The sequence below is a fragment of the Bison bison genome, unplaced genomic scaffold (genome assembly GCF_000754665.1).
Source record: "Bison bison bison isolate TAMUID 2011002044 unplaced genomic scaffold, Bison_UMD1.0 scf7180017864453, whole genome shotgun sequence".
Taxonomy (NCBI): domain Eukaryota; kingdom Metazoa; phylum Chordata; class Mammalia; order Artiodactyla; family Bovidae; genus Bison; species Bison bison.
In genome coordinates, this window is record NW_011495015.1 from 1,290,571 (window position 1) to 1,307,111 (window position 16,541).

Below are 16,541 nucleotides of genomic sequence, written 5' to 3' on the forward strand. Positions count from 1 at the left end.
AAATTAAAAGTATAGTGTCTAAGGTCACGCTCACAAGGATGGCTCCATCAAAAAACTTGAAAGATGGCAGGGATGTACATAAATTGGAGCCCTGTGCACTGTTGGTGGGAACATAAACTGATTGTAGCCACTGTGGAAAACAGTACAGTCGTTCCTCAAACAAGTAAAGAGAGATCTACCGTATGCTCCAACAATTCTACTTCTGGGTATATGGCCCAAAATATCAAAAGTGGGATCTTAAAAAGGTATTTGTACACCTGTGTTCATGGCAACTTATAATAGCCAAAAGGTATAAGTCTCCATCTTTGGAGAAATGGATAAAGAAAATGTGATCCATCCATACAATGGAATATTATTCAGCCTTCAAAAGGAAAGAAATTCTGACACCTGCTACACCAGTGAATGAACCTTGGGAACATTATGCTGAGTGAAATAAACAGTCACTAAAGAACAGATACTGAATGATTCCACTTAGAGTCTACCAGGTGCGTGGCATAATCATCCTGATGGAGAGAGAAGGTAGGATGGTGGTGACCAAGAGCTGGGGGGGAAGATGGATGGGGTTTTAGTGTTTAATGGGGACAGGGTTTTAGTTTTGCAAGATGACCAGTTTAGAGATTGGTTGTATGACAGTGTGAATGCAGTTAATACCCCTGTACTGTACATTTAAAAATGTAAGATGATAGATTCTGTGTTACATGTGAGATCCATATAGGAGATTGAAAGGAGAAAGTCACTCAGTCGTGTCCGACTCTTTGCAACCCATGGACTATACAATCCATGGAATTCTCCAGGCCAGAATACTAGAGTGGGTAGCTGTTCCCTTCTCCAGGGCACCTTCCCAACCCAGGGTATGTTATCTGTATTTTACCACAATTTAATGTTTTAAAGTGGGGTGTTATTTTCAGTATTATGTATTTCCTGCAAATGGCTGGGTTTCTGTATTACCAGAGACCAGCAGATATGATCTGGAGTGAACTTGAAAACAGGTGGAGGTTTTATAAATCTGCCAACATGTGTGAGGAGAAACAAACACCCAGCCAAGTCATAACCACCACGTGCTGTCAAATGTTGGGAGTGCTTTGGAAGGGAGAAAATCACAAAGCAAGGACTCCATGGAGAGTGGGGAGACAGTTGTGCTCCCGGCCAAGAAGGAGGAGGAAAAGAAGCAGGAATCTGATAGGAGTTGGGGTGGGGATGGTCACTAATATCGCCCTGGCCTCATGATAATAACTGCAATATCTCTCAGAGGTTTTACAAGTGGAGAATTCATAGTCTTGGAAAACCTTAGAGCAGCGAAAAATGGGACATCAAAGTCAAAGGAAGTTCACATGTAAAAGCTACAAATGATTGAAAGATTCCATTCCAGGGAGACTCACTTGACATGTAAATGTTTCATTCACTTAGTAGAGTCATTTCTGAGAAAAAAATTCATATAAAATGAAATTCTTAATGAATCACATGTATACACTTTCCCATTATATAATCATATCTGATTATATAGTAGAAATCTACATTAAGAAAACACTTATTGACAATTGAGACATAAATTTCTAATAAGTGCGCAAAGGTTTAGTATTAACTAGATTTTTGAACCAGAGGAAAGGCCATCTGGGTAATGTTGGTATGAATTTTATACACACAAACATACAAATGTATGATCTAAAGATGCATATATTATATATAGGGTATCCCTGGTGACCCAGACAGTAAAGAATCTGCCTGCAATGCTGGAGACCCAGGTTTAATCGCTGGGTTGGGATGATCCCCTGGAGAAGGGAATGGCAACCCACTCCAGTATTCTTGCCTGGGAAATCCCATGGACAGAAGAGTCTGGTGGGTTGCAGTCCATGGGGTCGCAAAGAGTCAGACACAACTGAGCGACTAAGCACAGCACAGCTCGTGAATGTGTCAGACAAGTTGGTTGTATTCTGTGGATCGGACCCAGATCTTTGTTGCATCTTTTTAATATTTCTCTTTGTTTTTAAACAGGTTGTTTGGTATCAAATCAGTCATTCAGACAGACTGTTCCAGCACATGGAAGATCATTGCCAACCCCGACCTGTCCTGGTACCACCATGCCAACCCCATCGTCCTGCTGGTGATGTACTACACGCTGGCCACTCTGATCCGAATCTGGCTGCAGGAGCCCGTTGTAAGGACCAGAAGTTTTCATGGTCTTGTCTGCAAAGTAGCAGGAGACTCCGGGGAAAGGGTTTGTTCCTATACTGCTGGCTATAGTATATCCTGAAATAACTATAGTATTCTTATCAGAGTGTTTTATTTCCACACAGAGCCCTAAGCAAGTACAGATTCTATCAGATCAAAGACCAGCTTCCCTGTGTTAGCATCCCCCAGGCTGCTCAGAGGGCTGGTGGTGAGTGCAGTGAAGCCTCGTTTTCATTGAGCACTCACTAGTTGCTAGGCCAGGTACTGGGCTGTTTACATACAGGTGCTGTACCCATCTTAGAGATGAGACCAGGGGTAGAGAGGTAAATCACGCACTTGATGAACAGTAGAAATCAGATTCAAGCCCATGTTTGCTGACAGTGCAAGGGTCTCTGACCACCCAGACTGTTGTCATGGCGACTGGAGTTTCCTAAAGCTTAGACCTCTGATCTCTGATGATATGATGGGGATGTCCCCACTCTCGGTGGTGCTGTGACCCCCAGGGTCACAGGGCAGGGCTGAGGACTGGGCTGTTCCCTGTGGGGTTATTCGTAGAATGTGGTACGTTGGGGCGCCATCAGGGAGGATGGCTTGTGGTCCCTCTCTTTTCCTTTTCAGTGACAGCAACTTCGGTCCCTTTCGTTCTCCCAAAGTGACTGTGAGAAGTTCAGCTGTGAGGGAGACAGGTGGCATAGACAGGGCTGCTACACATCGCGTCACGGCCACGCACCGAGCAGGGTAGGGGATGCTGCAATGGGGGCAGAGGTCAGATCCCAGGCTGGCACCTGGTCCCCTCCAGCTCCATCCACGCGGTCAGCAGCCAGGCCACCAGCGTGTACTGAGAGCGAGCCAGCGTCTCAGAACCCCACCTGGGACCACAGGTAGAGCATTGGCCCAGAGGAAGCGAGGGGCTGAACGTTTTACAAGAAGAAAGGCAGCCCCCAAATACGTGAGCAGCCAACGGCACAGGCGTCCTTGTTTGCTGCGGGTCTGCCTGCCTCCCTCTGTGTAGGGACCCTTACCCTGGCCCACATACAGGCGTCCTGTTTGCAGGGGTCTCAGGTCTCACTTTCCCTGGACCCCGAGACGGCAGTGGTGACAGGATGATTCCAGGCTCACAGAGAATCCCAGTCACCTTGGTTACCTTTTCCTCTGAGCTTCTTCTAAGATATGACGGCGCCAGTAGACCCCTTACAGTGTTGCTGTGTTTCCTTCCTGCACAAACACACAGGCATGGGTACATGTAGACACACACATAAAACTGTGAAAGAAGTTAAAATGTGAGAACTACTCTGAACAACGTCGTAGGCAATGATGGAAATGACCTTAATGCCTTCGGGTTCGTAAGAGTCCCAGGTGCCCCTGGCTTTCCCTTGGTGCCTCAGGCAGGAGCTGCTGGGCTGTTCCAGCCTCTCGGGCCCCGGAGGCTCTCGACCTCCTTGGCCCCAGGCTGTCCAGGAGCCAGGGAAGGCAGAGAGTGGGATGGACAGGCCACATTCCAGGCCATACGGTCCACAGCAGGTCCTACTCTATAGCGTCTGCGGGTGTGTGCAGAGCAGGGTCTCATTCATACCAGATCGACCCGTGGGGGGTCAGTGTTTTAAATGGGGCTGGGACTCAGGACTTCCTCACCAAGGCGGTGATGGAGGGCAGGTGCCTGGCTGTATTAATATCATGGTTCCAGGTGGCCTGGTAGGTTTCATGAAAAACATGAGTTCTGCAGTAAAAGTCTATGATGTAAGTTTGAGAAAGAGAGGAGCAAGTGTCTGGAGCTGAATGTATGACTCGGGCTCCCTGGGGTCTGGTGCTCTGTGTGGATGCCAGACCCCAGGAATTGGCAGCAACACTGAGTGCTGTCCCTCTGCCTGCAGATCAATGAGTATAAGCGCCCTTTCATGGGGCATCTTTGTTGGAAACCATCCTCAACCACCAAGTGCGTACTGATCCTTCCTGTCTCTATCCATCTCTCCTGGACCAACTGTCTGATTTAGGCCAAGGTTCAATTAGGCGAGTGGCAGTGTTAGGCAGTAGCTGTGTTTTTGCTTAATGTTGCGTGTAAGCTCTAGATGGTTCTGCCTTTAGTGAATGTCTCTTTCATAAGAGTCCCCTGGCAGGTTCCATGGGCAGTTGTGGCCTCTGTGGACCTTGCACGGCCCTCCTCCTGCAGGTCAGAACATACATGGAGGCTCCTAACGGAGCATGGGCACCTGTTCCTGTAATTCACAAGCGAGTCTGCTGTCTCTGCATTTATGGAGTGGGCTTTTGGCCATTTGTGAAGTGTCTGGATGAAAGCCTGTGTAGGGTGTACGTTACTTTACGAGATCAGCACGCGGGGGCAGAGACAAGCAGCTCTGTCTGGGCTCCCAGGCTGCTGAGGGACCTGCTCCGGAAGCAGGGCTTTCCTGTGGGTTATTCTGCATTTCAGGTGCAGGAAGAGAGGACCAAGGAGGAGGACAGAGCCCTGGCCTGCAGCCCTGCGCCCATCACGGCCGAGAGGAGGCGGAGCCTGTGGTATGCGACCCACTACCCCACGGACGAGAGGAAAGTAAGCCGCCAGGACAGGGGTTGTCTCTCATTTATTTTCTGCTTTTTATCATATTGCTGAATACAGGCCATGTGAGTCCACGTGCAAACCCAGGTTGCTCAGTTTACAGGGGCTGTTTGATGGTGAAGGTTAAGGTCAGACAGGGGAGCCCAGTGCTTGGAAAGGAAATCCCAGGCTCTGTCAGACCCAACCTTTTACAGTTCAGTGCTTCCCCCTGAAGCCTCCCAATCCCAGAAAGAGAGAGTGGTCTTAATTTTTAAAGATAAGTTTGTCTTTAAAGCAAAATAAAACAAAGCAATCCCTTGGCCCTGGGCAGTGACAGCCTAGGTGCTGGGATGCACTGTGGAGAGTGATTCTATGTTGGGTCGGCTGCCATGGTGACCACAACCGCTCACACAGCCACTCATGGGACACCAGCTAGTCTGTGTGGACATGAAGAGGGATCCCACCTCCCTGTGTCAGGGTCACAGTGTGGGTGCCGGGGCCAAGAGCACGGCTGGGTGATTCTTAAGCTTTTCACCATTTGTTCACTATTTTCAACATGCCCCAGCCACTGACTTGTTACAGTGACCTATTTGCAATGTGGGGACCACAGATGCTCACACTTCTCTGGTGGGGTCATATTAGGAATCAAGCAGGAGATTCTCTGATTGACTCAGTGGCAGAGTTTCTCTAAGACACGTGGTCCCATTTGTGCACCTGCCTGTTGTGGGCTGAGAGATGGGGGAAACAGTGAATGAACTTCTCGGGGCACTGCAGCCTAGAGGAACAGCCATGGTGCCTGGAGACCTCTAGTGTCCTAGAGCCCTTTTGTCCCATCACACGCATACCAGACCGTCCTGCTCTGGTCACTAAGCCATGATATCCATGGAGACAGCATGGCAGATTCCAAGGTGAGGGCCGTGGACCATGGCTGGGGATTCCCAAGACCTTTCCTGGGATCCATGGGCTCAAAACAATTTTTGTAATGACATTTAAGAGATCTGCCTTTCGGCTGTGCTGACACTTGCTCTGATGGTACAAGAGCTCCACCCATGGCAGCAGCACGAACCTGACGGCCACGTGTACACAGGAAACAGAACAGAAAGGGCAGTTCCACCTAAGAATATTCTTGGTAAACCAGAAATAGTCTTTGCTTTTCTTAAATCTCAACCTTGGGGCACACGCTTTTTCAATATTCTGAGTGACATCAGTGGAAGACCCCCTGAAGTCCTGATCCCTCGAGGAGAAGTGCTTGGCTGGCGAGTGGACCCAGCTGCCACCCATGTACCACAGGTCCACGTGCAAGAACAGCTGATGGACAGTTTGGGGGGTTCAGGCATGAGCTTTTGGCAGACAATTACTGGAAAATAAATGGAGTGGTCTTTTGAGTCCAACATTAAAGATACGCAAAAGTGTATTTTTTTTAATATACTTCTTTTTTTTTAATTTTATTTAATTTTTAAACTTTACATAATTGTATTAGTTTTGCCAAATATCAAAATGAATCCACCACAGGTATACATGTGTTCCCCATCCTGAACCCTCCTCCCTCTTCCCTCCCCATACCATTCCTCTGGGTCGTCCCAGTGCACTAGCCCCAAGCATCCAGTATTGTGCATCGAACCTGGACTGGCAACTCGTTTCATACATGATATTTTACATGTTTCAATGCCATTCTCCCAAAAGTGTATTTTAATAAGACAACACCATTCTTTTCACTATTTTTTTTAAAGATAACTATTTAGATAAAATTATTCATGTGAACAAGCCAATTTTTAATGAATGAACAAATGAATATTTTTAATGCCGCAATTTTAATTTCTAGCACAATAGATATTGATGGGTAGGACTTTCATAAGTAAAAGTCTTCAGGATCTTTAGTGATTTTTAAGAAAGTGAGCAAGTTCTGACCCAAAAAGTGAAAGAACCACTAGTTCAGCAGATGCCTGTTACTGAGGAAACTGGACCCCCCAGCTCTAATACAGCTGAAAGTCACAGCCATGTCATAATTCTTCTGTTGTGGACAGTATGCAAATCTTAATCCCAATCCGTACTACAAGTCAAATTTTCTTTATTATGAAACTTCAGTTTCTTGAAAAGTCAACACTTTCAGAATCCTACAGACATCTCAAAGGGTCCTAGAAGTCTAAAGTTCAGTTCAGTTCAGTTCAGTCGCTCAGTCGTGTTCGACTCTTTGCGACCCCGTGAATCTCAGCACGCCAGGCCTCCCTGTCCATCACCAACTCCCGGAGTTCACTGAGACTCACGTCCATCGAGTCAGTGATGCCATCCAGCCATCTCATCCACTGTCGTCCCCTTCTCCTACTGCCCCCAATCCCTCCCAGCATCAGAGTCTTTTCCAATGAGTCAACTCTTCGCATGAGGTGGCCAAAGTACTGGAGTTTCAGCTTTAGCATCATTCCCTCCCAAGAAATCCCAGGGCTGATCTCCTTCAGAATGGACTGGTTGGATCTCCTTGCAGTCCAAGGGACTCTCAAGAGTCTTCTCCAACACCACGCATCAGTTCTTCGATGCTCAGCCTTCTTCACAGTCCAACTCTCACATCCATACATGACCACAGGAAAAACCATAGCCTTGACTAGACGGACCTTTGTTGGCAAAATGTCTCTGCTTTTGAATATGCTATCTAGGACCAAGCAGCAATTCTGTGAGAACAAAACACTTGAAAAACAACATCAGCTTTTTCAGTCATGTGGTTAGTGACTGCTTGTTTATTGTGATGAAAGACAGCATCAGAAACTGGAAATGTTTACAATAAATAGCAGCCTCCAGCTGCATCATTGTCCCTTTATGTTTTGCACTGTGATGTTAACACACTTGCATGCTCCTGGCTGAAGGATCGAGTGCATGTGTGCTGAAACTTTGTAGCTGTGTGTAAACATCACATCGCTTTCTGCTCACATGTTAACATGCTGTCCTGTATTCCTTTGCAGCTTTTATCCATGACTCAGGATGACTACAAGCCGTCCGACGTTAGTATACCCTTGAATTCTCATTTCTGCACACGTCAGTGATGGAAAGGGCACATAAATGGAATTAGCTCCTCTGAGTGTAGTTTAATGCTCTATAAAATTTTCATACGTTTTTGAATACTATTTTGCAGAACTTATATCTGATTTATTGCTGTTAAAACATTGACTCATATAACGTGAGCTCAAGTATAAACATATAAAATGTATTTAAACTTTTAAAAAGCCACGTTGGAGGGCTTTTTCTCAAAAGGCGTTCTGCTCTGCAGATACGCCTGCTCTATGATTTGAATAAGAAGTCTCACACGTCTGTGGAATGTCTGTGTGTCTATGTTTATATGTATCTGCATAAATTTACATATAAATTATATGTAAAGCCAAAGAGACCAGAGGGAAAAAGTAGGAGAATGTATTTAGTGTATGAGATGCTACAACACGGGAGTTGCAGGCTGCAGTGTCAGGGAGAGACCGTGGGGTTGTAGCTAACCTGAGACTTTGCTCGTCCCGAGGGCCAAGCGGGGTGTAGGGCAAGTGGGATCAGGGCTGGGGTGGGGGAGTGGGGAGGGCAGGCAGCAGCCCCAGGCCAGAACCCAGTCTGTCTGGAGATCCTGTAGCTGGAGGCAGGCCGGGAGCTGAGGCTGAAGGGAGACCAGAGCAGGCCCTGAGCCCTCTGCATCCTTTCCAGGCTTCACACTTCACACGGAGAGCAGGGGGCATGGCATGGGCGCAGCAGAAGTGGGCGGGCTCAGGTTTGCCTTGTCCTATGTGACTCTGTGGGGCTGGGTTTGGAGGGCGAGCAGGGCTGTCTTGCTAGCAGGCACCACTGCCCACAGCGTTCAGCTTCCCCTCGGCTCTGCAGCGTCCAGTGTGCCCATCTAGCAGAGCAGAGGAGGGAGGTCTGTGTGGGAAACCAGAGCTGCTGTCCCACTTGCCTTGCCCCACGCCCCTGGCAGGGCCTGCTGGTGACCGTGAACGGCAACCCCGTGGACTACCACACTATCCACCCCAGCCTCCCGCTGGAGAACGGCCCCGCCAAGGCTGACCTGTACTCCACGCCGCAGTACCGCTGGGAGCCTGCCGCTGCCTCCCCCGGTAAGGAGCCTGTGGGACGGCGGCCTACAGAACTCAGCATCTCTTGTCTTTGGTTTATCCTTCATCGGATGTGGTTCTCTTTGCTTTTCATCTCTAGGAGAGGTTTTTTCCTTCCACAGTCAGTCTGATGAAGCCCATTTCCTTAGATTCTGCCTAGATTTTGCCCCTATATCCTACTCTGTGCATTTGTCCTTGGTACAAAATAAGTGACCTAATGGAGGTAAGGGCTTCCCAAGTGGCACTCGTGGTAAAAAAAAAACAACCCACCTGCCAGTGCTGGAGACCTAAGAGACACAGGTTCGATCCCTAGGTTGGGAAGATCCCCTGGAGAAGGGAATGGCAGCCCACTCCAGTATTCTTGCCTGGAGAATCCCATGGATAGAGAAGCCTGGTGGGCTGTAGCCCATATGGCCACAAAGAGTCAGACATGACTGAAGTGACTGAGCACAATGGGAATAAACTTTGAAAAATAGAAGGTAAAATATTATTTTAAACAAGTCATCTTGTTTGCGGTGTTAAACCTATATGCATATTTGTGTTTTAGTCTTTTTGTAATTTGATTCCACTATTGCGGTCCATAGTTTTGCTGGTTAGTGTATGAATGTTTTCTGGAAGAGTTTTTTTTTTTGTCTAATAAGAAAACCAAGAGGCCCAAAACTTTGACTAGACCTTTCTCCCTTTTCCCTCGGTTTATCCTGTTGAAGCACTAGTGGTAAAGAATCCACCTGCCAATGCAGGAGATGAAAGAGATGTGGGTTTGATCCCAGGGTCAGGAAGATCCCCTGGAGGAGGAAATGGCACCCCATTCCAGTGTTCTTGCAGAGAGAATCCCATGGACAAAAGAACCTGGTGGGCTACAGCCCATGGGTCACAAAGAGTCAGACACGACTGAACAACGTAGCACACAACCATCCTGTTGAAAGAGAGCTGCCTGTTCCTAGAGAGGACACATTTGTGCAAGGGGCTCTTATATGAGATTCACCTATGTGCATAAATTGTTATATAAAATAATCTGTCCCTCTAGAAAAGAAGGAGGAAGACGATGATGAGAAAGAAGAGTTTGAGGAGGAGCGGAGCCGGGAGGAGAAGAGGAGTGTCAAAGTGCATGCCATGGTGTCTGTGTTCCAGTTCATCATGAAGCAGAGCTACATCTGTGCCCTTATCGCCATGATGGTGCGTATGTGCCAGAGTCCTGACTTCTGCTCAGATTCCGCCCCACACCTTGCTTTGACCTTGGGATAACGTTAGCGCTGGCGGGATGGACGGTGCTCAAGCCCCGCTGGCTCCAAGCCCCACTGCTTCCTCCCACCAGCGCGACTTCTTCATCTTCCTGATGTCTTGGCAGATAATGGCTGCTTCTGTTAATTTTTCATGGGATCTTTATACTATAGATTTCAAAACCATGTCATCCTCTATGCGACTTAGCCTGATTTTAAATATTAATACCTGTCTCTCAAATTAACCTATCAAGTCAGGCTGTCCCCTGTTTTTCGGATTTAAAAGGACATGTTGGTAGTTTTTCTAAGTGGCTTTGAAGGTGTTCACAGTTAACAAAGGCCACTTTTATTTCTCTCAGATGATGAGGGTTATAGTCACATCTTGGATTTGAGTGAGACTATTCCATTTGAACTGGAACAAATGCTTACCAGCCTGAGCACCAAGCACTGAGTTCCCAATAGTGTTTTCCGGTTGTGACCACCTTCCCTGGAAGCTCCCCTCAGCAGCAGACTTCTAATCACAGCAGATCTTTTCTTTCTAGGGCAGTCCTAAGCAGCCAGGTCTGTTAGAATGATAGGCGTCTTTATTCAAAAACACACAGTGCGAATATTCCATACCTTCAGATGATCCTAGAACTGCACACAAGAAAGAACATGAAGCAGATTCTACCCCTCAACAACTGAGGGTCGTATGTGACTGAGGCCTTAAAAATGAGAGAAGTTTAACAAAACGTTCCCAATTTGTTTTCCTCCCTTTTTCATCCAAACAGGAATAGTGTACAGGGAAAAAAAATTCTCCTGGAATTACAATATCTGTGCAGATTACTCTCCTGGGTCATCCACACAAAAGTGGCAAGGTCAGCTCTGAATTTCTTTCTGGGATAAAGGCATTAACTATTACCAACCTTTGATAACGCCAGGCTTCCCTGGTGGCTCAGTGGTAAAGAATCTGCCTGCAATGCAGGGGACCCGGGTTTGATCCCTAGGTTGGGAAGATCCCCTGCAGAAGGGAATGACTACCCACCCTAGTATTCTTGCCTGGAAAATTCCATGGACAGAGGAGTCTGGAGGGCTACAGTTCTTGGGATCACAAAAAGTCAAATGCAACTGAGCGACTACCACTTTGATAGCACCATTTCCAAGGAATACTATTTTTCATGAAAATAATTCATGACTTAATAATAGCTGTCAGTTTCTCACTGAATTTTAATAAAAGCAGTTTTAATTTTAATTTCCATTTTTAAATTTCCATATATTTTAAACAACAGTTTTAAATAACTCTGTACTTAAAAAAACTAGCTTTGATTTAGGACACATTTGCAAGTTGCTGAGAGGAAGTATTTGTTCTGTGCTGACTTCATTCATTTATCTTATTTATCTCAATACTTATCTGCTTTCCAGAAGCAAAACAGACATAAAACCTTTCAGACTTTGCAATAACCCTTGAAATTCGTGATAGTCAGGAATATGATTGAACTCAGCCTCAACTAGAAAATACTTTTTAAAAATACGTTTATGTATTTTTAATTGGAGGATAATTGCCTTACAACATTGTGTTGGTTTCTGCCATACATCAGCATGAATCAGCCGTAGGTATGCATATGTTCCCTCCCTCTTGAACTTCCCTCCCACCTGCCACCCCATCCCACCCTTCTAGATTGTCACAGAGGCCTTTTCACAGAAATTTGGTATTGAAGATTATGGTAAAAGAGGATAGATTTCTTGAGGTTAATGATATTCATGAGCCTGACTTTCTAGAATGTTCTGGAAGCTGCCCTTTGAGATGTGTTCTAGGTCTGCCGGGGTTTGGTGTGACTGGAGGATGTCCTGCCCCCTACAGGACAGAAGTTGAGGCTGGGCTCTCCGTTAGCCTGGCTTTACTACTGGGGTGCAGACGCCTGACACCTCCTCCTGATGATTCCCTGATTCCTATCACGTCTGTCTTCCCGATGGGTGGGCTAAGGGGACCCCTGAAGCCAGCTCATCTGCTGACCCTGTGGTCCCACAGCTTCCGTTTCTGAGCCCAGCTTGGCCACACTCACCCAGCACCCGGGAAAAATAGCCGACCCCAAGCTGATTTGGAAGAATGAAGGAGGAAGCACTTAGGGTTGCGTTTCATCCAGCAAATCCAGTGAAAAGGAAGACATCCGGGCTGGAGGGCAAAGGGCACAGAGTGAAGCCGTCCCCACCCTCGCTTGACCCTCTTCCCTCCAGGAGGTTGAGGGCAGTGTCGGCTCACAGGGCAGCCTTTCTGCCTGCTTCGTCCCCTATGCAGCTGGGATGTTTCCCCCACAGTTTTACCATGATCCTCCCCCTAGTGTGAATGTCACTGAACTTTTCCTTGTAGACCCACATCTAACTCAGCAGAGTGGGGACTGTATCATGTACTGACCGCCCCGCTTTCTTGCCCTCTCCCCCTGGAGGCCTGGAGCATCACCTACCACAGCTGGCTGACCTTTGTGCTGCTCATCTGGTCCTGCACTCTGTGGATGATCCGTAACCGGAGGAAGTATGCTATGATCAGCTCCCCCTTCATGGTTGTCTATGGAAACCTGCTGCTCATACTGCAGTACATATGGAGCTTCGAGCTCCCCGAGATTAAAAAGGTCCCAGGTTTCTTAGAAAAGAAGGAGCCGGGGGAGCTCGCCTCAAAGGTAAGGGGGCAGGGGAAAAAGGGGCAAGGCATTCAGACAAAACAACGGTAATCAAAACAGTCATATCCAAGCAGGAACATGCAAAAGTAGGTTCCAAGTATTCAATGCTCCTTGAAATCATTAATTTTTTTTCCCTTGCCCTCAAGAAAATGTTAATATAATTGTGTGGGCACTTAGAAAAACTACCCCTTCAGCTTCCAGAAAAGAATGGGAGGATTCAGGGACTCTGTTTGCTGGGATGAAATGTTCTCTTCCCCCCATTTCTGTGGATTTCTTCAAAATAAGGAGGAACACTGTAGAAGTAACGGGGCTCATAGAAGAAATACATCTTCCTCTTCTACTTGTGCTGAGGTCCCAGGCAGGAAGGAGACCCCTGGCCCACGTCGGTTTCCAGCCCAGGTGGTCCTGTGCCTCTTCCTGGAGTGTCCCAGGCATGAAGGCGCCCCTGGCACTGGACTGCACGCCAGCGTCCTCAGGAAGGGAGATTTAAAAGCTGGCGACTTTCAGATGCAATGTAGTGGGTGCCTGACTGTCTTGAGTGGATGGGCTTATGCAGCGTGCTCCCTCTGAAGGGCGGGGAAGCATAGTCGTGGTTGAACATGCTTACACTTCAGAGGCATGATGCTCTGATCTCTATTGTCTCCTTCCAGATTCTGTTCACCATCACATTCTGGCTGCTGCTGAGACAGCACCTCACAGAGCAGAAAGCTCTCCAAGAAAAGGAAGCTCTTCTGTCTGAGGTCAAAATCGGAAGTCAGGAAAGAGAAGAAAAAGGTAATTAGTGCGTGCAATGTGACTGGAAGAAGGGCCCCAGAGGACATCCCTGGAGGCTCTGCCCCAGATCAGAGGGAGGCCAGGCGTGGATGTGAGCGGATAGATGACCGCGTCCCAGGGCTGAATTCCTGCCCACATGGGCGTCCACTGGAGCTGCAGAGACCCTGGGTCATCTGATACACACAAAAGTGATCCCCGCTGCAGGGCATTCCCTGAGTCCTCCAAGGTCACAGCTTCTTGAGTGTTAGTACCAAGAGAACGACTCAGATCTCCCAAATTCAAATCCTCTCGCCTTTTCAAAAACAAAAGTCAAAAAAAAAAGGAAGATGATGTTTTGATGATCACTTCTGTAGTTTTAGACCCCACTCCATGGGTCAAATGAGAGTCACTTGCTCCCTTACCTGCGTGGATGTGCCAATAAATACAATAAAATTTAATGCTCATAGAACAGCTTGGAGACCATTAGTGAGGCGTGTAGCATTGTCTGAAATGGAAGCCATAAATGTTCTCAGAGGCAGGGCTGGTAACCTTCAAATTAACCCTGTCAGGAGGAGAAAACCAACTCATCTTTTTCTTATAGTTTCTCATTTAGACCTAAACGTTGATTGTTTTTCAGCAACAAAAGTCTTTAAGGTTTGAATCTTGACTATTTGAGTTTGGATGTCTTTTAATACAGTGATTAAATTTACCAGTTACTTTATGTAAAGAACAGTTCATTTAAGAACAACAGTTACTCTGACCTCTCACCCCATGTGCATTCCCCTCACTCTGTGGATCTCCTGATCTTTTGAATAAGTTATTCAAATGACAGGTCACCTTAGGACCACAAAGATGAGTCCTATATGTTAGCAAATTTTAAAGTAAGACCAAATAAGCTTTTACTTCCAATGCATAAAACTATTTTAAATTTAGTTAAATTATAATTAGTCCTGAAACCTAATTTAAAATATATTTGGCTTCGACTCAATTTTTTCATTTTATAAAATCATACTTTCTGGTTAACATTATTACCAATAACTCAGATTCAATAAAAGACTGCTAGAGGCACACTGCAGTCAGAATCTGAAATTGTCAGAGTTAGTTCGGTTTGTGTTATTGCTGTCTGTTTATTTCTCTTGATCCTACAGTAATTATAGCTATTGGACAATGCAAGTGAAATAGGTATTATGAAAAGCTTGTATAAAAGTATTACAAAATGTGTTTCTTTTATGTTTCAGGGAGGTTAGGAAAGTGGACTATGATTAGTTCTACAAATTCTGCCTTGTTTATTAGAACTGTCTAAAATTATTTTAAATCATATGGTAATGTCCAAAGTGTGTGGCACCCACCTCACATGGCTAAGAGTGTGTGGTTCTGGTCCAGGGACCAGCTGCTCGTAACAGCAGGGTCTTCTGTCTTGAAGATGATGAACAGGACTTACAGGTGGACAGTGAGGCTCAGGAGAAGGAGGAAGAAGAGGAGCCGAAGGAGGAGCAGCAGGAGCGGAGAGAGGAAGAGGAAGAGGAAGAAGCAGATGAGCAGGACGTGATGAAGGTGCTGGGGAACCTGGTGGTGGCCCTGTTCATCAAGTACTGGATCTACGTCTGCGGGGGGATGTTCTTCTTCGTCAGCTTTGAGGGTAAAATCGTGATGTACAAGATCATCTACATGGTGCTCTTCCTCTTCTGTGTGGCCCTGTATCAGGTGGGTTGCCATCCTTGCGTCTGTCCAGGGGTATGCCTGAGCTTCCTTCGGTGAGGCTCTGAGTTACTGTGACCTCACGAACACATCATATAAAGGGGTCAATGAGATTCAAACGCTACAGGCCAGGACTCCTAAAGTGAGGAGTGAGCCCCTTCCACGTGTTCACTAATATGAATTGTTAGGTTCTTAAAAAGTCAGAAAGTTGGTTAGAGTGGCTTCCTTGTCTTGTACAGATGAAGGGATAAAGAAGATGTGGTATATTTATACAACGTAATATTACTTAACCATAAAAAGAATGAAATAGTGCCATTTGCAGCAACATGGATGGACCTAGAGATTATCATACAAGTGAAGTAAATCAGACAGAGAAAGACACATACCATAGGATATCACTTACAGGTGGAATCTAAAATACAGCACAATTTCACGTATTTCCAAAACAGAAACAGACCTACAGACATAGAGAACAGACTTATAGTTAACCTAAAGGGAAAGTGGGAGTAGGGATAAAATTGGAATTTGAGATGAACATATACATACTACTGTCTATGAAAGAGATAAACAGAGACCTACAGAATAACATAGGGAACTGTACCCAGATTTTGTAATAACCTATAAAAGAAAAGAATCTACATATATATTATATATATATAATACCTATAGCTGAATCACTTTGCTATACATCTGAAACTAACACAACGTGCGTGCGTGCCAAGTTGCTTCGGTTGTGTCTGACTGTGACCCTAATGACTGTAGCCGCCATGCTCTTCTGTCCGTGGGATTCTCCAGGCAAGAATACTGGAGTGGGTTGCCATTTCCTCCTCCAGGGGATCTTCCTGATCCAGGGATCAAATCCACATCTCCTGTATTGGCAGACGGGTTCTTTACCATCTGAGCCACAAGGGAAGTCCTCAGATTCCAATCTACGTTGTCCCAACTCTATGAGCAGCACAGCCTCAAAAACTGAAAATGAACTTGACTTTGCTTTCAGACATGTGTGAATGGAATCACCTGTTTTTGTTGAATGGAGCAGGTATTTTTGTGCGTTTTCCACTAACATGCTTCTTCCTGGTTTGCTGTTCACCTTCTGACTCACAGGTGCACTATGAATGGTGGAGGCGGATCCTGAAGTACTTCTGGATGTCAGTGGTTATCTACACGATGCTGGTGCTCATCTTTATATACACATATCAGTTTGAAAACTTCCCAGGCTTGTGGCAAAACATGACCGGACTGAAAAAAGAAAAGTAAGTAACTGTGCTGGAGAGCAGGGTGGAAAGTGACCCTCCGGGTGAAGTCGTGAGGGTGTGTTGTTCCAAACACCTTGCCAGGAAGGAGGTTTTAGTAAAACCTGACGTCATCACTGGCTGTAAGTTCCTCCAGAACAGAACTCATTGGTCTTGGTTGTTTGGGATTCTCATGACCTAGGCCTGAG

General features: G+C 46.3%; 1 protein-coding gene across 5 annotated transcripts in view; it reads left to right on the plus strand.

Annotated features, from left to right (window-relative positions):
- Positions 1-16,541, plus strand: part of PIEZO2 (piezo-type mechanosensitive ion channel component 2) — a 253,432-nt gene that overhangs the window by 167,084 nt on the left and 69,807 nt on the right. For 3 of the 5 annotated variants that reach the window (XR_826962.1, XM_010859074.1, XM_010859075.1), the window contains exons 8-16: positions 1,993-2,215; positions 4,595-4,714; positions 7,651-7,689; positions 8,640-8,778; positions 9,803-9,951; positions 12,419-12,649; positions 13,300-13,423; positions 14,826-15,106; positions 16,205-16,353. Coding sequence is in view for 4 of the 5 variants with exons in the window: in XM_010859074.1 (XP_010857376.1) it covers positions 1,993-2,215; positions 4,595-4,714; positions 7,651-7,689; positions 8,640-8,778; positions 9,803-9,951; positions 12,419-12,649; positions 13,300-13,423; positions 14,826-15,106; positions 16,205-16,353 (1,455 nt within the window). In the remaining variant the exon portion in view is untranslated. The remainder of the gene's footprint in view (positions 1-1,992; positions 2,216-4,594; positions 4,715-7,650; positions 7,690-8,639; positions 8,779-9,802; positions 9,952-12,418; positions 12,650-13,299; positions 13,424-14,825; positions 15,107-16,204; positions 16,354-16,541) is intronic. The other 2 variants (XM_010859076.1, XM_010859077.1) reach the window with 1 other exon arrangement.